Source organism: Nycticebus coucang, chromosome 16 (assembly GCF_027406575.1).
Source record: "Nycticebus coucang isolate mNycCou1 chromosome 16, mNycCou1.pri, whole genome shotgun sequence".
NCBI classification, from domain to species: Eukaryota; Metazoa; Chordata; class Mammalia; order Primates; family Lorisidae; genus Nycticebus; species Nycticebus coucang.
The window spans coordinates 2,442,088-2,463,687 of record NC_069795.1 but is presented as its reverse complement, the minus strand read 5'-3'; the positions used below and the strand labels follow the sequence as shown (position 1 = coordinate 2,463,687).

Genomic DNA, 21,600 nt, shown 5'->3' with positions numbered 1-21,600 from the left:
TCTAAGATGACTACTAAATAAATGAACAAGGTGCAAAGTGATAAATTAAAACGTAATTTTTTTTTTTTTAAGAGACAGAGTCTCACTTTATTGCCCTCGGTACAGTGCTGTGGCGTCACAGCTCACAGCAACCTCCAGCTCTTGGGCTTAGGCGATTCTCTTGCCTCAGCCTCCCAAGTAGCTGGGACTATAGACACCTGCTATAATGCCCAGCTATTAAAAATTGTTTTTATCTAGCAGAAATGTAGTACGAGTAACCCTTTTAAAGTAATGTGTGTCAGTTCTTATGCTCATCCTCAATCCTCACCATAGCCCTTTGGAGGAGGTCTTCTTTTCTCTTTTTTCTTTTCTTTCTTTTTTTTTTTTTTTGGCCGGGGCTGGGTTTGAACCCTCCACCTCCGGCATATGGGACCGGCGCCCTACTCCTTGAGCCACAGGCACCACCCTTCTTTTCTTTCTTTTTAAGACGGAGTCTCACTATGTTGCCCTCAATAGAGTTCTATGGAATCACAGCACACTGCAACCTCAAACTCTTGGAATTAAGTGATCCTCTTGCCACAGTCTCCCAAGTAGCTGGGACTACGGGCACCTGCCACAACACCTGGCTCTTTTTTTTTGTTGTAGTTGTCATTGTTGTTTTAGCAGGCCCGGGCCAGGCTTGAACCCGCCAGCCTCCGTGCATGTGGCTGGCTCCATAACCATAGTTTTACATAACCACTGTGCTGCGGGCGCCGAGCCAAGGGTCTTATTTTCCTTTGTAGTGCCAAAACCCGCCTGGGAAGGGTAAATGGTCTCCAGTATCGTTAGCCAGCTGGTTAGGGCGGGATGGGGGTGGGGATGGGGACCCAGGCAGTCAGTGTCCCAGGCCTTCTGCCCAGAAGTGTCATTGTTCTCTGCAGTGTTGTAACATTGTTCTATGAATTTCAGAGGCTTTTTATTTTTAGGTTTATAGTAGCAAAACAAGCAAATGTGTTAATGGCCCACATCAATTCCCAGCAATTTCTTAAAGATCAATATAAAAGCAATTTGGAAAATGGTTTCGCTTAAAGTAAGAAGATCCTCTGAATGTAAGAATTTTAGTTGTCTATATTAAAAGGTTCTTTTTAGCTTAAGATAATACAGTTATGCTGTCATTTTATGGAAACTAAATGGATTTTTCATTTCTGTTAAAGCTAGGATAAAGGATCTGCATTAGCAGCTGAGTGTGCAGCGTAGACACACTGGATTCATGACTCGTATCTGACACTGGCCAGCTTTGTGCTTGAAATAAGTTGACCTCCTAGACTTTACCTAACATCTGTAAATCAGGGTCTGGTTTGTGTTTTTCCTCTCAGGAGTTATGATGCGGAGTAGATGAGAGGGTGCCTGACAGATGCCTTGTATGATATTTGCACATGGGGCGTGTCCTGTAAATTTTAGCTCTAACTGGCAATTTGGTTGGACACTGAGTTTATTTTGGTGAAGTTTTTGGTCACTACTCTGGGGTTCCTTTTCTGCATGGAGTTGGGGGCTCTTTTTGAGGTTGGAGAAGTGGTGGCTGTAGAGCATGGTGAACCAATGGTATTGAACTGGCTTTACCCCCCTCAGCTTTGCGTACTGGCTGCGACTTGCCTTCTCCGATCCTCCTCCTCCTCCTCCCAGGAAAGTTACAGCATCTCGAGGAGGCATCATGAGGGTCAAGCTCATGCTTCTGTGTCCAGCACTGGGTTTTCTTGAAACTAGTCACTTAAAGGAAAAAAAAAAAATCCTGTGATGTCATCTATTAAATAAAAATCATCTAAAAATATCAATTTAATAAACTTTAGAGCTTGCCTTGCTTGTATTTGCCTAAAAATATAACTGAATTTCTCTTTATTCCCTTTGTAGGTGCTGGAGATCAGAATTTATTTACCTCTATTTACCCAACGCTTTCCCAGCAGCTGCCGAGGGAACCGATGGAATGGAGAAGGTGTGGTGTGTTTGTTTTGGGCAGTATCCCCCTTCATGTTTTAGACATTCACGTGAGCTAGCCAAGCAGCACGAGTTAAAAGCCTATTAAAAAGAAAAGGAATGGCCTATAATCTGTGGGTCTTATTCTTTACAGAACAGGATGATTTTTCTTCTTCTTCTTCCTTTTTTTGGAACATTGATTTGTTTGTTTGGGATAGGATCTTTCTCTGCTGCCCGGGGTAGAGAACAGTAGAGTCATAGACCACTATGACCTCAATCTCCTGTGCCCAAGTGCTAGGGTGATTTTCCTAATGGAATGATGGATGGTAGAAACAAGGACAGTCCTTTTTAGTTAAAGACTCGCTTTTATAGGAATGATCTGTGACTCTTCATGGTTAGTCAGAATGTCTTAGAGGCACAGGTAGTTTGCAGATGAGATAGGAACTCACTTAGAGTCTACCTTAGAGCAGAGGATGCGGGCTGAATGTACTTACGAGAGCCCCCTTTCTCCCTGAGCCCCTGTTCACTTTTGCTAAGGATGGAAGGTGTATATAGAAAGATGTTAGTTAAAAACTAGAGGTAAAGCCAGATCAGAGTTCCAGTGGCTCTTTTGTATGTTTATAATTGGTCGTCTGGTGACTTGTTCAGAGGAAATCATTGGGAATCATTCTTCTTGGTAAACTTATTTCTGGTAAGTGCAAATATTTTTTGTGGAAAGTGAAAGTGTTTGCATTTTGTCTTACCAATAAAAGTCATCTGGTCTTAACCAGGATGTATACACAGAATACTTTGTTGCTGTTTGTGTGAGAATAGTTCTGATTCTGCAGCACCCTTCCTTTCTGACAACCAGTTTGTGCCCTAGTGACATGAAGAGTTAACGTAGCTTTCCAGGGATGACACACCTAGGCTCTCTAGTGAAGGTAGTCTGATTTCTGTGCCCGATTATAGTGTCTTACAGAGAGTACATTTAACTACTAACATGGAATATAAAGAGCGTACAGAATGTAAGAGAAAAATTGATCAATTTATAAGGAGTCCTGCTGCTGTGAAGGAGAGAAAATAAGTTTAGCATATCAAGGAATTTCACACCTGAAGAAAAAGAGTAATCAGTAAAGGATTTTAACTAAGTCTAAGCTATTTAAACATTCAGAAAGATAAAAGAAAAAAAAGTGTTCATGAAACAAGAGAGAGGGTTATGAGAAATACCTGAAATAAACTATGTAGATTTAATACATGTATTTATCTCTTCCTCCTTCTGGAACTCCACTAAACGGATCAAATTAACATTAAACAAATAAGTGGACTGGAAAAATGGACCAAATAAATACTCAGCACCACCTTATAAAGGATGAAAAAGCATGAATACACAAGGCAGAGAAAGGGAGAAGAGGTAGCAGCGGCCAAGAGACATGGATCAGCTGGGGAGTTAGTCCTGGCCTGTCTGCAGAGGTGGCGCCATGAGGGGAGTCCAGTCTGTGGCAGGTGAAGAAGGCAGGAACGTGGAAGGCCAGGGTGAGAGCAGGGCTGGAGAGGGTTGGCAGAGGTGAAGGCAAGGGGTGCTTAATCCTTGGGCCCCACTCCAATCTGTAGTGAGGTGACTGTTCTCATCCCCCCTCTGCAGGAGCCTGGAGGGTCTGTCTGTGGACAGAGAAGACCCAGACCCCTGGATAGGGGGTGCTGCAGCAGGCAGGGGAGAAGTGTCATTCTTAATTCAGTAAGCCAAGTTCTGGACTGGGCCCAGTTCAGACCCAAGGACCCTGCAGCCGGTCATGCTTCCTAGGCAAAAGATCAGAGAATTTGCTGGGCACGGTGGCTCACCCCTGTAATCCCAGCACTGTGGGAGGCTGAGGCAGGAGGATTGCTTGAGCTCAGGAGTTCAAGGCTTGTCTGAGCGAGAGTGAGACCCTTAACTCATGAAAAAAATTGAAAAATCCAGCCGGGTACAGCAGCGAGCTCTTGTAATCTCAGCGGCTTCAGAGGCTGAGCCAGCAGGATGCCCACAGCCCGAGCCTGAGGTGGCAGTGAATTATGATACCATTGCACTCTGCTCAAGGCATAGGGTAGAACTCTGTCTCGACAAAAAAAAAAAAAAAAAAAAAAAAAAAAGAGTAGAGAATTCATCTCAGGGAGTTGGATGCCCTAGAAGAAAGACTGCATGTTCTCCTTGTCAGAAACAACAGGGGATGTTTACTGTCTAACTAAGGAAAGGGGTGTGTTATCTTAGGGAAAGTGTGTCCACCTGAAACCTCAGAATGTGCCTGTCCTGGAGTATGGGTCCTTCGGATGAGGATCTTAACATGAGATCACCCTGGATTGGGGTAGACCCTAAATCCAACAACCCACATCCTTACGAGGCACAGAAGAAAAGTACAGAGACAGACAGGGGAGGTGGGCGTGTAATGATAGAGGCAGAATTTGAGTGACGCGGCCACAAGGCAAAGAACGCCAAGGGTGGCCAGCAGCCCACGGGAGCTGGGCGGGGCAGCACTCCCCACAGAGCTCCTGGAGGGAGCCAGCCCTGCTGACACTGATTTCAAGTCTGGCCGCATGAAGTGTGAGAGGGTAAATTCTATTTTAAGCCTCTCAGTTTGTGGCAACGTGTTGCAGCATCTCTAGGACATAACACAGGAAGACGACACCTGCTGTGGTGGGGGGCTGTTGTGTGAATGTGCCCCCGAAATTTGTGTGTCTGTGCCTTCTCAGACTGAGGTCAGTGTCATGGGGTGTGGGTTCACTGTCTTGGGAGTGGCCTTGTTACAGAAGCGAGTTCTCCCCATCTCTCACTCTTGCCCTCTGCCCTGTTAGACTGCAGCAGGAGGCCCTCACCAGATGTTGCACATTGGTATGAGACTTCCCAGCCTCTAGACCAGCGGCTCTCAAACTGTGGGTAGCGACCCCTTTTTAACAATGAAAATACATTGCAGCATTAGGAAGGTTGAGAACCACTGCTCAAGCCTGTGAGCTGGATAAACGTGTTTGTAAATATCCACTCTGATATTCTGCTACTGCCACAGAAAACAGACTAAGACATGGGTATATAGGGTGTGTTTGTGTGTGAAAAGCCTTTTAGTATTATTAGATATTTTAAAATATGTCTATATTTGATAAAAAGCAAAAATTAATTAGATCTTACAAATGAGAAAATATTAAGACAGAAACTTTACCAGCTGCACTGTACACCTGTGTAGCTGAAGAGCAGATTAGGGAATTGGAAGGCTGAGCTTAGAAACTCTGGAGTTCAGTGCTGAGAGTGGGGCGAGGGCATGGACGAAAACCTTGAGACATGTTCCACCTGCTGGCTTTTCCAGAGGGAGTGAAGAGCATGGAGCGTAGATAGGAGTTGAAGAGTTCATGTCAGGGCTTCCCCAGGGGTGAATCAGGGTACTCTGTAAGAGCCCGCTGAAGGCCAAGGAATCAGAAAAGGGAGAAGAACCAAATGTATAGTTTCTGGCAATACCATTTAGAATGGAAAAGACAACTTTTCAAAACTGTCTTCTCAAAGTACTGAAGGAAAATAGCTTTGAACCTAGAATTCTTTATGATTTTCACATTGTTGTGCCAGGAGGAGACCAAGTCAGGGTCTCTTAATGCTGAGGGTCTTGCCTGAAATGTGGGTGCTGAGAGAGTTTGCTCCTCATAGGCCTCGGGGAGGCCAAGTGCGGGATAGAATGTTTGAGGCCTGCTTAATCACCTCTGGCTGCAAAAAGCCATGTGTATACTTTTGGGTGCCATTCAAGTATTACTTTCACCGCTTGCCACAACGTGGAGATATCTGGGAAGCAAAATATAAATATAAATAAATAAAAACATTGTCAGACTTACGTGAGATCAGAAACCTTACCACCTTTCTGAAATAATTAAAGGTTATATCCCAAAAAGAAGGAAAATGAACTCATAAATTGCAGGATAAAAGAACCAGCTGCTAGCAAATAAGTCATAAAAATATTTTGTCTAAGTTAAGGTGTCAATCCTTTAAAAAATTTGAAGTTTCAGATGTAAGGGAAGGAGATCAGAAAAAAGTGGGGATAAGGGGCCGATCTCAGTGGCTTACACCTGTATTCCCAGCTTTTGGGAGGCCAGAGAGGGTGGATTGCCTGAGCTCATGGGTTCAAGACCAGCTTGAGCCAGAGTGAGACTTTGTCTCTAAAAATAGCCGAGTGTTGTGGTGGGCACCTGTAGTCCCAGCTACTTGGGAGGCTGAGTCAAGAGAATCGCTTGAGCCTAAGAGTTTGAAGTTGCTGTGAGCTATGATGTCACAGCACTCTACCAAAGGCGACAAAGTGAGACTGTCTCAAAAAAGAAAACTGGGGATAAGCTTTAGTTTTTGAAAACAAAAAACCTTAGGCTTATGCATATTAAGAATTAAAATGAAACCAACAGTAGAACAGAAATAGATGATTAAATTCTCAGACCAGTAGAGAAAAAGAAATGGAAAATAATGGAGAAAGAAAGTTTGGTTAAATCAACTCACAAAGGGCAGGAAAATCAGCCTGCAAACAGAAAACGTACAAATTCTAGCGTAAGCAGAATTATGGTTGTTTTTAATTTATTAAACAGAGCATCCTTAGATTGGATAAAAACATGCAAACTCTAGCTGTTGATGCATGGAAGAGACACAGCTTTATTCTCACTAGGGGTGAGAATAATAATAATGAAAGTGTGGTGACAAGGTCCATGTGGCGTGGTTGACTTTAGAGGTGCAGTGGGGCCGTGGGCGTGTCCTCTGACAGCTCTGGATGAGACACATGCCACTTTCAGGATTTCTGTAGCAGTTCTTTCTTCTTGAGTGGAGGAATAAAGGGAGTTCCTATACTGTTTTATTTGTGCTCTGTAAATAAAAATCTGTTCTCTGTCAGTGAATAATTTCTTTTCTTGGATAATACAAGTATTAGTGCACTTTAAAGCCTTAATAACTTAAAATGGCACGTTGAAGATTTGGGATACACTTTTCCTCTTTTATTAGTGATTTTTAGAAAATTCATTGTTCTCAGAAGTCTGTAGTGGCCCTGGTTAAAGTGAATACTTGGAGGAATGTATTACTCTGCTTTTCTGAAATCTTTTTATGAAATACTTTACAGAGAGCTTTGAATAGTGCATGTGAACTGTGTTAAAATAATTCATGGAGTGTTTCTGTGGAGAATACTATAGTTATGATTCAGGGTTAATATTATGTATACTTCTGAATTTTTCTCAGCAACTTTTAAAAAAATTGTTTATAGGTCCTATGGCCGGGCTCCAAAGATGATTCACCTAGAATCTAACTTTGTGCAGTTCAAAGAGGAGTTGCTGCCCAAAGAAGGAAACAAGGCCCTGCTCACGTTCCCCTTTCTTCATATCTATTGGACAGAGTGCTGTGTAAGTACTCACGGTGTGGGGGTGTGTGTGTGTGGAGAAAAGTGTGTTGGAATATGGTGAAAAATTCATGTGTCTAGGTTCGGTTGAGACGGCTGTAATTTTTCGAATTTCCTTTTTATGTCCTCTTTTCTCGGTGTTCTCTTCATTCCCTCAGCCAGTGGGTAGCTGTGTTTGTCGCGTGTTTCTGCCTGGTCCAGTGCGTGACCCGTATCGTGATCTCTGGGCATAATCGCATTTCCTGTGTTTTGGGTCTTCTGAGCTATTTTAGTGTCAGTTTAACTGTGCTTAGTCTTCACTTTTAGTTTTGTTTGCATGACACCTGTGTGCGCCATCATGCCCCTTACTGTACTTGGCAGTCGATGCTGTCTCTTCTGTGTGGCTGTGGACGGGGGGCCGTACCCTCCTTCCTGCTATGGCAGCGTGCCTCAGAGGTTGCTCCCTGCCCCTCCTCCCAGGGAGTGGACGTAAGCGCCCTGGTGTCCCAGTCTTTGCTCGCATCTTCCACTTGTGTGTTTGTGAACTCAGAACCTTCCCATTCTTGGCAGAAATCTTTTGTCATGAAATAATAGAAAATTCTGTGAGTCATTTCTTCCTATGGATTTTGGCTCTATTAAAGCGGGCATTTAGCAGTATAAAAGCACATAAATCACTACACACTGACATTTTAGTCTAAATCTGAGCATGCAGGGGTAGTTCTTTTGTGATTTTAATGAGACAGCCTCTGGAAGCCTGTGACTGGTTTTCTTGGACTTCACCCCAGGCAGCCTTTCTCTCTGCTGATTTTGCTCTGTGGCCATTCTCAGGGGAGTCACACAGGATGGCTTTACTCACTGAGTGTGATAACATGTGAGATGTTTTCTTCCAGGGAGGCTTGTTGGAGACTCATTGCTCAGGGATTTTATTGAGGCTGGTCACATAGGCCCCTCCACTAGGACACTCCAGTATTCCACCTTTCCAGAAGGAAGCCAGTAGTGAGCATTACCCAGATCGTGTGTATGGACAGCATAGGCCTAGTGAGGCCCTCCTATTACAGGTGTCCAAAGTGGCCTGAGAAGGACGGCCATCCTAGCCTGCCATGTGAATTCTTCTCTGCAGGACCCTTCATTGGTGATGTCAGATTTGATCACTTGGTCAAGGAAGTGTCTGGTTTCTCCATGGCATGGTTACGTTTTTCCCCCTGTGCTTAATTAATAACCCATCTTTGGGGAGCCACTCTAAGACCATGTTGTATCCTCCGCATCTGGCTTTCCTGCCTAGATTTAGCATCGTTAATGATTTGTTCCTGTACCAGTCTTTACTAAGGTTGCTAAGCCCACTCCACCCATGCTGTACTTGGAGGAAGAATTCTTGATCATAGGTGTCCAGCCTTTTTTCTGCTGCACATTGGAAGGGCTAGAGGGATCTTTGGGCTATATTAAATTTAAATTTACACAAATCCCAACAGAAGGCGATTAGCATAAAAAGTACTTCTGTGTACTTTTTGTGATATCTGACACCATACATTACCACAAAAAAGTCCTCACAAAATCAGCACGTGGCTGGTTCAACACCCTACAATTACCCTTTTTTGTTCTGAGGCCCAACTTGTCTCAGACTTGGCCAATGAGAGTCACTTCAGGCTGGGTCCCATGTCCTTTTGCGTGCTGTCTAATAACTGCCTGGCATAACAAGATGTTTCAGGTTCTTGCAGCTTGGTACCCTTGTCCTGGAGTCAGTCATGTCTTCACGGTGCTGTGGCAGTGGGTGCACTCAGCTGCCGCTGAAGTAGGAGGCATGCTCACTGCTGTGAGTGGTGCTGCTTCTCCGTCCTATGAGTGGACAGAGCTCAGACGAATGTCTTAGCAATACTGGGGTGATGCTGCCACTTCCAACTTGAGCACAACCCTACAGGGTTTCTTGCCTTACCCACTTCCATGTTTATTTCTACTTTCAACATCGACACATCAACTTATTTGCTTAGTCCTGCAATGTGTTTTCAGAATAATTTCAGAATTTCTATATACACCACAACTAAAAATGCACCTACTAAGAAAAGCTCCAGTTTGCTTGCAGTCGGAGCGTTTGTGGGACCCACAGCGTGTGTTCAGTGTGTATCAGCTTCATCTTTGCAGCTTCTCCCTAGCTGCTCTCTTAGATGTGATGTTGGATATTTTTATTGGGATCATATTGAGTTTATGATGTTAAGACACCCTGCACAAGAGTAAGGCAAGTCTGCTGTTGTGTTTTATACTTTTCTGCACTACAAATTTTTTTTTTTTTTGTAGAGACAGAGTCTCACTGTACTGCCCTCGGTAGAGTGCCGTGGCGTCACACGGCTCACAGCAACCTCTAACTCTTGGGCTTACGCGATTCTCTTGCCTCAGCCTCCCAAGCAGCTGGGACTACAGGCGCCCGCCACAACGCCCGGCTATTTTTTTGTTGCGGTTTGGCCGGGGCTGGGTTTGAACCCGCCACCCTCGGCACATGGGGCCGGCGCCCTACTCACTGAGCCACAGGCGCCGCCCTGCGCTACAAATTTTTAAAAATTAGTACTAAATTTATTTCCAATTATATTTTATTGTTGCTGTTGTAAATGGGGCTTTCTTTCCCATTGTTTCTTCTGGTTGGTTTCTTTTTGGGTATATGAAGGCTGTTGGTTTATTTTCATGTCACTTGGCTGAATTCTTGTGTTGTTTGATTTGGTGTTGTCATTGATTCTCTAGGCCTCCAGAGCCTAGGGTTTTCCAGATACCATATCACGTCATTTGCAAATAGAGCAAGTTTTACTTCTGATGCCTCAGGTTATTTCCTCTGGTCTAAGACATTGTTGAATAGTAGGGGAGATAGTTCACTTTGCCTTGTTCCTTCCTGGCCTTACTGGGAATAGCTGCAGCATTTCCCCATCAGGTAGAATGCTGGCTGTGAGGTTGAGGTAAATGTGTGTGATCACGTGATGGAAATATCCATCCATTCCTGATTTCTCAAGCGTTCTTTTAATCATTTCAGAATATTATGGGGTGCAAATGTTTTGGTTGCATGAATTGCTTTTGTACAGTTTGAGTAAAGTACTTCTCAAGCATTTTTATTAGGAATATGAATTGAATTTTGTCAAAGGCTTTTTCAGACTCATGGAAGTAATCAAATGATTTCCCCCCTTAATATTTACTAACCTTGATGGGTTTCTTAATGTTGAACTATACTTGGATTCCTGGTATAAGCCCCACTTGGTCATAGTATTTTTTTTTTTAATGTGATATTGGAGTCTGTTCACTTAAATTTTATTATTTATGATTTTTTTGTTTATATTCACAAGTGGTTGGTCTGTAACTTTTGTGCCGTCTTTATGAGGTTTAGGTATTGATGTTATACTTGATTTATTAAAAGAACTTGGATGTTTTCGCTTTCTATTTCTGAAATAATTTATGCAGCATTGGAGCTGTCTGGTCTCTAGGTTTGATGGATTCTGTGAAACTCCCTGAACTATCTACTTTCTTACGGCATAGTTCCTTGATAACTTTCTGAAAATTGGTCAGACATTTGTAAATTCTGATAACCTATATTTTCCTTAGAAATTACATATTTTATTAAGTTTTAAAGTTTATTGTCATTAAGGTATTTGAAGTGGTCTTTTTTTCAGTTGTAAAATATGCTCTGTGTCAGTTGTTATTTCCCCATCATTTCTTATTTTGTATATTTGTACTTTGTCTTTTTTGATTAAGTTAGCTAGTTTGATATCTTTTTTCCCCCCAGAGAACCAGGAATTTTATTCATTAATCTAGTTTACTATTAGTCTGTTTTTGTTTCTTTTTCTTTCTTTTTTTGTAAAGACAGAGTCTCACTTTATGGCCCTCGGTAGAGTGCCGTGGCATCACACAGCTCACAGCAACCTCCAACTCCTGGGCTTAGGTGATTCTCTTGCCTCAGCCTCCCAGTAGCTGGGACCACAGGTGCCCGCCAGAACGCCCAGGTATTTTTTGGTTGCAGTTTGGCCGGGGCTGGGTTTGAACCTGCCACCCTCAGTATATGGTGCCGGTGCCCTGCCCACTGAGCCAAAGGTGCTACCCTTTCTTTTTTGAGACAGAGTCTTACTATGTCACACTTGGTAGAGTACGGTGGCGTCACAGCTCACAGCAACCTCAAACTCTGGGCTCAAGTGATTCTCATGCTTCAGCCTCCCCAGTAGCTGGGACTACAGGCGCCCGCCACAAGGCCGGCTATTTTTTAGAGACAGGGTCTCGTTCTGACTCACGCTGGTCTCGAACCCATGAGCTCGGGCAATCTATCTCCCTTGGTTTCCTAAGTGCTGGGATTATAGGTATGAGCCACCATGCCTGGCCCTATTAGTCTGTTTTCTACCTCATTAATTTCTGCTTTCATTTTTATTATTTCTTTCTTTTTGTTTTCTTATGGTTTACTTTGTTCTTTTTCTAGATATTTTTTAGGTTTATAGTGTACTGATTTTCCTTTTTTAATTTTTATTGATATAAGTCTTTAAAGTTATGAATTTTTCTCTGGTTATTGCTTTAAATATTTTCTAATGTTTCATCATTACTTTTCAGAAAATATCTGTTTTCTGTTTGTATTTCCCTTTTTACCTAATTTTGTTTGAAATTTTTTTAGTTTCTTGAAAGAAATTTTTGAAAAATGTCATTAAAAATTCTATTTTGACTGCATTGCGATCAGAAAGTGTTTATAATATTTCTGCTTTATAAAACTTACTTTATCTCTGTGTCTTAATAAATGATCAGTTTTTGTGGATATTCCAAATGTGTTTGAGAATGTATTTTCTTTATTTTCTTAATATGTAATGTTAAATATTTATTCATAAGATCTGTCTTATTGATCTGTGTTATTGGTTAGGTCACTAATATTTTCTTTTCTTTTTTTTTTTTTTTTTGTAGAGACAGAGTCTCACTTTATGGCCCTCGGTAGAGTGCCGTGGCGTCACACAGCTCACAGCAACCTCCAACTCCTGGGCTTAGGCGATTGTCTTGCCTCAGCCTCCCGAGTAGCTGGGACTACAGGCGCCTGCCACAATGCCCGGCTATTTTTTTGTTGCAGTTTGGCCGGGGCCGGGTTTGAACCCACCACCCTCGGCATGTGGGGTCAGCGCCCTACCCGCTGAGCCACAGGCGCTGCCCAGGTCACTAATATTTTCATTTTTGGCCTTTTTACTTACCTTTAACTGAGGATTACCTGGTAAAGTCTTCTATTATTGGTGTGATTTTATTTCTCTTGCCTGTTCTGTAGTTGCTGTTTTGTGTAGGTGGTTGTGTTGATGTGTTATTTGGTGTGTAGATACTTACAACTATTGTAATTTTTATGCAGTGAAACGTTTCATTTAAAAGATGGTTTCTGGTTAATGTGTCTTGTTTAGGAAAGCCTTGTCTATCTGAAGATAACTGATTTTCTCTTCTATTTTAATACTTTTATAATTTGATTCTTATATTTGTACGTGTTGAGTTTCAAGATATTTTTATATAGTTAGGAGCTGTGGAGGTTGAGGGTCTAAATGGGAAGCAAATTGGCCTAGCACTATTTCATAATAGTCTGTCTTTTCTCCAATTATTGGAAATAGCACCTTTATTTTATTTTATTTTATTATTATTTTTTGAGACAGAATCTCACTTGGTCACCCTCGATAGAGTGCTGTCGTGTCATAGCTCACAGCAACCTCAAACTCTTGGGCTCAAGTGATCTTCTTGCCTCAGCCTCCTGAGTAGCTGGGACTATAGGAGCTCATGACAACACCTGGCTATTTTTTAGAGACAGGGTCTCTCTTTTGCTCAGGCTGGTCTCAACTTCTGCGCTCAAGTAATCCACTAGCCTTGGCCTCCCAGATTGCTGGGATTACAGGTGTGGGCCACCACGCTGGCCCAACACCTTTATTCTAAACTAACATCCTTTATGCACAATATTCTGGACATTGATCTATTGATCATTGTCTATTTTGTGCCAGAATAAGACTCGCAGTTATTACATTTTTGTGATATGTATTGATATTTGCTCTTTTGGCCTGAGAGTGTTCCAGACTTCTCCTGTCCTCCTCTTGCCTCATTCCTGGGGCCAGCCATTTCTCCAAGGAGCACTGGCTTCTGCCATGGAAAATTGTATGTAGAAACCGGATGTAGATCTGGGGGTGCTCTTTGCTGGTGAGCTCGCAGTGGGCACAGCTGGATGATGTGCCGCACACACACGTGCACACAGTCCAGTCCACACCATGAGGTTGGTTCTGGGTTCCTCCCTTTACATGTTTATAACCTATTTTTCTGACAGGGAGGATCCAGGTGCTCATTCTTTGTCTATTCGATGATTGGGGTAATTCCCTTCCTGCAACCGTTCTCCTGTCACTCTACTTCTAAGAGGAGGGTGACTTGCTCCTGCACTTGGCTGACCCTGCCGGTTATTCCCTCCTGGCACAAACTTCCTCATTGCCTCACCTTCTGAGGGAGGCGCCCACAGCCATGCCCTCTCTGCCCTGCTTGGCCTCCGATACCTGTGCCAGCCCTGAGTTCATTCATCCTGTCTCATGAGGTCTCACCTCTTACGCTATACGTCACTCTACCACCACCTGGATACCCTCCTCACCTTGCCGAGCTCTTACCCAGGAGGCCTGTCTCCCCCGAGGATGTCCTCCTTGTCCCGTGTTGGCCTTGATGTCCTACCCTTGGCTGCTGCCCCCTTTGTGGGTACCTTATCCTTTGGGTCAGCTGTCTGGTCCTGCCTGTGTCACTCCTCCCTACTCACAGGGATGGGAGCGCTAGCTTTGTTTTTGGTAGAGACTATTGGCATTCGCTTCGCTGGTGTGGCCTGCTCTCCTTATGAGTTGTGGCGTCATTTTCATGATGTCGCATTGTTGCTTATGGTGGTGAGTGATGGCTACATCACGCCAACTGACAGCTCAGAGTTGATTCCTTAAAGCTGTATGGAACGTCTGTGTTCTTTCTGCCCTGTTTTCTGGTTTGGGAGGTCTCTTCTGGAGAATCCCTGCAAATTGACTTAGCAGAGCTGTGAGAGTGTCCCCTTGGGGTATGGTAGGCCCTTCCTAATGTGGAGAGCCTGTGGCTAGGACTCTTCTCCTGGGGTGGGGGCAGGCAGGGGTCTGGGTAGAGGATGCCTGGTGGCCTTAGAATGGCGAGGGAGGTGTTCACAACCTCCCTGGGTGGCTCACCCTGCGACTGCTGGGTGTTCTGAGTGCAGGCAGGCACTCTGGGCAGCTCACCCTGTGACTGCTGGGCATTCTGTGGACAGGCAGTTACCCTGGGCGGCTCACCCTGTGACTGCTGGGCGTTCTGGGTGCTGCGACTGCTGGGCGTTCTGGGTACGGGCAGGCACTCTGGGCGGCTCACCCTGTGACTGCTGGGCGTTCTGGGTGCTGCGACTGCTGGGCGTTCTGGGTACGGGCAGGCACTCTGGGTGGCTCACCCTGTGACTGCTGGGCGTTCTGGAGGCGGGTAGGCACTCTAGGCGGCTCACCCTGCGACTGCTGGGCGTTCTGGGGGTGGGCAGGCACTCTGGGCAGCTCACCCTGTGACTGCTGGGCGTTCTGGGTGCAGGCAGGCACTCTGGGCGGCTCTTTGTCCTAAAGCTGCTGGAGTTGGAGGCTGTGGGCCCCTTTGGTTTCTGCTTCCAGGCATGACGCATTTGGGGCTCTGGGAGGGACAGCAGCACACCAGCATTGTAAAGTCTATGCTTTGTCCTAAAAACTGCCCTTTTGTGCCAAATATGCACCATGTATTAAATTATCGTTGGATATTTGCAGAAAATTGATTTTTGAAGATGGTCCTTCTCTCACTTTTTAAGTAAAAGTTCTTATTCATATTGTATTTATAATTTAAATCAGGATATAGCCGTTTTTAAAATCAAGAGAAAGTGAAAATTACTGCTTTTGGAACTTTGTGTTTCATTAGTTAAACCAAAATGCAGAAATTAAGATTTAACTCACTTGCGGATCTCTCAGATTAGCATATGTCTATTAGCAGTATTAATCAAGAGTGACTGAAACACCCAAAGAAATAAAGGCAGGATGGTTAGAAGTATTAAAAGAGAGAAAAGTATATATTTAAACAATAACCCCCAATTATTGTTTCCAAAATTTTCTCAGTGCCTAATTAAGTGACTTGGTTTTAGATTTTCTGTACTTAAATGGAATTAGAATCTGAGCAGATTTACAGAGCATAAGAGTGATTTATAAATAAGGGTACAAATAACAAGAAAGATGTCCGTTTGCTGGATTCTTGCTGGAAGATAAGTTAGCTGTGCTGCTCTGCTTCTGTGGAGGAGGGAGCCTTTGTGGCAGGCTCAGGTTTGGGATTCTAAATGAGAAATGGGGTGGATTTTGAGGACTGGGGTGCTTCCCGTTGAGCCCTGTGATTAGACTATCACTGGGAAACCTTTTTCCTGGGTGTCTCAGCTGAAGCCCCCTTGCCTCTTGCATGGCCTCTGTGGGTTTGTGATTGGAACAGTTCCAGGGACTTGCAGAGAGCAGAGGGGCTGCGGTGGGAGGCTGGCCTGGTTTCCCACCCAAGCTTTAGCACCACAGGGCCTGGCCCGGGGTGGGATGGTGGTCGTGTTGTGCTTGTTTGTGCTCAGAGTGCTTGTTTGCCGCAGACCTGGGTTTACAGCTCCAACCTGCCTAATGGGCTGCACTGCCGCGGGCAGCCTGCTTAGCTCTCTGACTCCCCACCTCAGCCTCAGGGACCTTGCTGCTCGTTTCCCTCAATGTCACCAGTACTTGGGATCGTGTGTGTGTTGTCAGGTCTGCACAGAGCGCTACAGGCTTAGTCGGCTGCTGGGCTTTTCACCCAGCTTGTGCCTTAATGAAAGCATTGTGGCTGCCAGGCTCTATTGTTAGATACATTGGCCACATAAACCAAAGGGTGTTGATTAACTTGCTTACCATGACTTATTTGTTTTTAGGATACTGAAGTGTATAAAGCTACCGTAAAAGATGACCTCACCAAATGGCAGAATGTTCTGAAAGCTCATAGCTCTGTGGACTGGTTAATAGTGGTAGTCGAAAATGATGCCAAGAAAAAAAACAAAACCAACATCCTTCCCCGAACTTCTATTGTGGACAAAATAAGAAATGATTTTTGTAATAAACAGAGTGACCGGTAAGTGCATCTTTGTGCCTCATTTGGCTGCTCCCTGGTGATGCAGATTGCTGGCTTCCAGGTGGTAGTGCGTACGTGTGTACGTATTCACCAGGTGTCTCCAGGGAGGAGTGTGGGGAGCTGAGAGGAGCGCTGGCCTCCGACTTCCTGGGGTTCCCATCCTGGCTGGAACCCTCCAGTGTGCTGCCTGGGAGGGTGAATCTGGGCTCCATGGCCCTGGGGACCCCAAATGGCAGATCCTTTTTGAAGACTGGTACTGAGACGCCTTGTAGTACTTGGGTGCTTTAAACTTTTTAAACTATGAGCTGAGTGTTTTCTTTTCTTTTTTTTTTTTTTCTTTCATACCTATTAAAAGTTCCTAAGAATGGAAGTTATAATGCTGACTTAATTCCTTCAGAAACTTTAAAGGGAGCTCAGAAGTTTGGTCATTAGTTTCTTCAGTTAACTGCATGGGTTTCTGTCCCCTGTGTCTTGCTGTCTCTGAGTGTAACTCACCTCCTTTTGCTTCTGCACTGCTGCTCCTAGCTGAGCCGGCTGGCGCATTAGCTCCTATGTGACTGATGGTCCCTGTCTAATAGCTTAGCACTTGAACACACCCAGGTCCTGGGGAGACAGTGGGAGCCACCATGGTCATAGTGGCAAGTGGCAGATGAGAAGGTTCCAAAGTGCTGTGAGAGCCTGCTGTTGGGTGGCCAGAATGCAGTGGTGGGCTAAGAAAGGGTGTGTGAGTGCAGTGAGGGCTAGTGGGGCGAGGGGTGGCAGTCCTGAGTGTGCAGCCTGGAGCAGCCACAGGGCCACCGGTAGAAGCCTTTTTTTTGAGACAGAGCCTGAAGCTGTCACCCTGGGTAGAGTGCCATGGCATGACAGCTCACAGCAACCTCCAACTCTTGAGCTTAAGCAATTCTCTTGCCTCAGTCTCCCAAGTAGCTGTGACTACAGGTGCCCGCCACAACACTTGGCTATTTTTTGGTTGTGGTTATCATAGTTGTTCGGCAGGCCCGGGTTGGATTCGAACCTGCCAGCTCTGGTGTGTGTGGCTGGTGCTTAGCCACTTGAGGCTTTTAAAGCCTTTTTCATGTTTCATACAATTGTTCAAATTTGCTTTATTTATATTTGAATTAAATAATTAGATTGCTGATCTTAGAGAAATTTATGCAGTCTGGACCTGTGGAAACTTTTTCTTAGATTATTCATAAATTAACTAGCCAAAGGAGTTAGCTTAACAGTTTAACAAGATGCTATTACACAATGAGCGTCCTTTCCCTGACTGTTGTTCAAATACTGACATTTTTGGTTCTGAAAAGAGTACACTGTGGTGCAGCCTGGAAGGTAGAGAGCTCTGTAATACAGTCTAGGGGAAAGGGCCGACAGTGGGAGAACATGGGGCAGGGCTGAAGGCAGGACCAAGTGGCCGCTGATGTGTTTGTGAAAACAACAGAAGAAATTGTATTTGTTTGGGGTTGTATTAATTAAACAAGTTGGTACAAATGAGGTATATGAATGTCAGCTTGTGAAATGTTAAAATTATATGATGATTTTTGCAAAGTACCTATTGGTTACTTCAAAGTCTGTCTTATAATCTTTAATTTCCAAAAATATATTTCTGCTCAGCCTTTTTAAATTTAATGTGGTTTTAAATGACTATTCTTTATACATAAAATTTAACTTAATAAAGTTTTTAACATTTCATCTTCAGTAAGTTTAAATGTGCCTTCTACTATTTTGATTTGCATTAATTTGCAAAGTCACTTTTTAACATCTTTTTTTAATGTAAAATTCTTGGTCAGATATTCACAAATTTGAATTTAGTACCATCTGTATTGACAATTGTTTTATTACATAGTATAATTTCTGGCCTTTGAAAATATTGTAATACTTTACTCTGAAAAGGCCTACTATTTTTTAACTGTATACTTGTGTTTAATTTTGATTTTACATATGCATGTTCATTGTAGAATTATTAGAAAAAATAATGAACAAAAAGGAAATGAATATTAACTCTCAGTATTTTGGTATTGTCTTTCCAGACTTTTTTCTCATTATGCATACATACAACACTCGTGTATTTTAAAGTGATACCGTACTGTGTATAGTGTTTTATATTTGCTTTTTCATTTATTATATTATAAAACTTCTTTGTAAATAATAAACGTATCTCTTTACCCTCATCATTAACAAGTGTATAATATTCCACAGTACTAATGTACCATAAATTATTTATACAGTTCTCTGCTGGGCTTACAGGTTATTGCTTACTTATCATGATAAACAACAATATTATGAACATCTTTCTAGCTAAAATGTTGTAAACATCTTTAATTGTTTCAAGATAAATTCTAAGGAAAATTACTTGGTAAAAGGTTTTGTTTATTTTTCAGGCTTTTGGTAAATAAGGCCAAGGGAGAGGGTTGACTTGTTAGTAGTTGTGCCAGCAGCAGCCCAGTGATGCTCTGAAATTCCAGCCTGGAGCTCCTTGTTCCACCTGGGGCCCAGCTGCTCAGGGTGGCTGTGATGTCAGCCACTCCCCGGGTTGGACTGTCCTGGCAGCTTGTACAGTGATAATATATTGCAGTCCTTGGGGGAACTGATGTGTGAACTGGCTCAGGTCCCTTTCAGTGGGGCGGATGATGGGAATTAAAGCGGCTACCAACTTTTAAGTCACCAACTTTTAAGTCTTCTTCTTGTAGGACATGTAGAGTGTATTCTGCTTCACGTTTTTTGTCCACTGATTTATAGTTCTGTGGATTTAGTCATCCCCTCAAAGGACATGCTGGGACACAGAGAAGGTGAAACTTAGAATCCATTTATTTTGCTACTTGTTGGGACCAGGTAAAATAGTTACTAAGAACAAATGCTGAAGCTTATAGCATAAGTATTTTATTGTTACTCTGAGTTCAGATTTATTCATCCTCTTTCTTAAGTACAGTTATCAAGGCTAAAGACAGCTACAATTTCCAGCATATTCATGGACACATTGCCTTTTCCAAATACATTGGAAAATTTCTGTAATTTTGTGTCTTTGATTTTTTTGCACCATGGGTACAGTCTCTTTGTAGCTAACTTGTATCAGAGCTCTATGTTAAGTAGGAGCATGCCAAGCTTTTATCTACTCCTTTATTAACCCTGCCCTTGAAGCACTCACAGGCTGGTGGGAGAGACAGACCTACAGAAAGGGAAAGTGTGATCACATTGGGAGCCCAGAGGGCAGAGCAGCTGGGGGTGGTGATGGGGAGGTCCTTGAGGATGTGATGTCTGGGTGAGTAGGAATGTGCTTGATGAAGTGGGGAGAGCACGTGAAATTAGTGGACTTGAACTGGGAATAGGAGGAATTAAAACTAGACGGCAGGATGGGTCTAGTTGATCACGTGGACCCAAAGCGGCCAGGGCCAGTAAGGAACTGAGTGGTGACAGTCAGCTCTTTTTAGAGGACCTGGAGACGGGTGTAAGGCTCAGACTGCTCCTATATCCCTCCTTCTATGCACACCAGCTGCACTGACTTGAGCTTGTGCAGGACTCTTGCCCACGTGGCAACAGACCAGTTTGTGCTGAAGCCTCTTCCTGCCTAGCTAGTGCCTCACCAGCTGCCTCATGTTGTCTTTCACTATATATATTTTGAGGGGAGGGGCAGGGTCTCACTCTGTAATGTAGGCTAGAGTACAGTAGCCTCATCATAGCTCACTGTAGCCTCCAACTGCTGGGCTGAAGGGATCCTCCTACCCGAGCCTCCCGAATAGCTGGGCCTACAAGCTGCCCAGCTAATTTTTTCTATTTTTTGTAAAATGGGGTTTTGCTCAGGCTAGTCTTGAACTTCTGGCCTTAAGTGATCCTTCCACCTTGGCCTCCCAAAGTGTTGGGATTACAGGCATGAACCACCATGCCCAGCTGTTTTTCACTGCCATTTAAAGACAAAAGGAAGGAGGGAGGGAGGTGGAAGGAACTGCTGACGCTCAGGCGCAGGGCAGCAGTGAGCATTGGCGCTGTGCGTGGAGAGTCTTTCCAGATAGTCCATTCCTGTCTTTGCAGGTGTGTCGTGCTCTCTGACCCCTTGAAGGACTCTTCTCGAACTCAGGAATCCTGGAATGCCTTCCTGACCAAACTCAGGACCTTGCTTCTTATGTCTTTTACCAAAAACCTAGGCAAGTTTGAGGATGACATGAGAACCTTGAGGGAGAAGAGGACTGAGCCAGGCTGGAGCTTTTGTGAATATTTCATGGTTCAGGTATTTCACTAATTATAGAACTAACAGTTTGTTTCTTCCTTTCATCCCCTTTTCCCTTCCTCCCTTCCCTCTTTTTTTCTTTCTGATTAAGGCACCTGTCATGGTGATTCTAATTGGGATGGTTTTAAAAGCAAGAAACTGAAGCAGTAGCCAGAGCAGACATGGAGCAGAAGCGCAGAGATGGTCCCCGGGGCCGCCCAGCTAGCCTCCTGTGCCCCAGGCTCGGCATCCAGCCAGGTCTGGAGCCTTGTCCTCAGAGGAGTCTTGGCTTTCTTCACATCTCAGGTGCCTTCTGGGGTGTCTACCTGGAAATGAATTATGCAGAAGCACCCCAATTATAGGGGTAAAGGGATCTGTTCACAGTGAGGTGCTGTGATTGAATGATGACTTTTTGAGTACCTTCCCTCCATAGTTTTGTTTTATAACCTTGGGTTCCAATTATTAAACTGTTTTTTTTTTTTTTTTACTGTAATTTTCAATAATGTCTAGGCTTTTAAAAATGGTTTATAATTAGTTCTTTTTTCCTTTTAAAAAGAAAAGTCTTTTTTTTTTTTGTGACAGAGACTCACTCAGTTGCCCTGGGTAGAGTGCTGTGGCATCCTAGCTCACAGCAACCTCAAACTCTTGGGTTCAAGTGATCCTCTCGCCTCAGCCTCCTGGGTAGCTGAGACTATAGGTGCCTGACATAACACCCAACTAGTTTTTCTATTTTTTGTAGAGAGGGGGTCTCGCTCTTGGCTCAGGTTGGTCTGGAACTCCTGAGCTAAAGCAATCTACCCATCTTGGCCTCCCCAAGTGCTAGGATTATAGGTGTAGCCACTGTACTGGCTAAAAAGAAAGGTCTTAAGTATGTGGGATGATGATAAAAGGCCTTCTTACTGGAGTACTCCTCCTGAGGCTTCTTGTTCTTATTTGTCATCTTTTCATTGAGAAAGCATAATTTTCATATTTACATATCAATTATGTATTAATTACTGAAGAGATGGTCACTTTGAGTAAATG

General features: G+C 43.7%; 1 protein-coding gene across 3 annotated transcripts in view; it reads left to right on the top strand.

The window, feature by feature from the left end:
* The window catches only part of TRAPPC10 (trafficking protein particle complex subunit 10), a 96,779-nt gene that overhangs the window by 19,418 nt on the left and 55,761 nt on the right, over window positions 1–21,600 (top strand). For all 3 annotated transcript variants that reach the window (XM_053565689.1, XM_053565691.1, XM_053565690.1), the window contains exons 2-5: window positions 1,867–1,948; window positions 7,149–7,284; window positions 16,183–16,379; window positions 20,403–20,598. In XM_053565689.1, coding sequence (XP_053421664.1) covers window positions 1,867–1,948; window positions 7,149–7,284; window positions 16,183–16,379; window positions 20,403–20,598 — 611 coding nt within the window. The remainder of the gene's footprint in view (window positions 1–1,866; window positions 1,949–7,148; window positions 7,285–16,182; window positions 16,380–20,402; window positions 20,599–21,600) is intronic.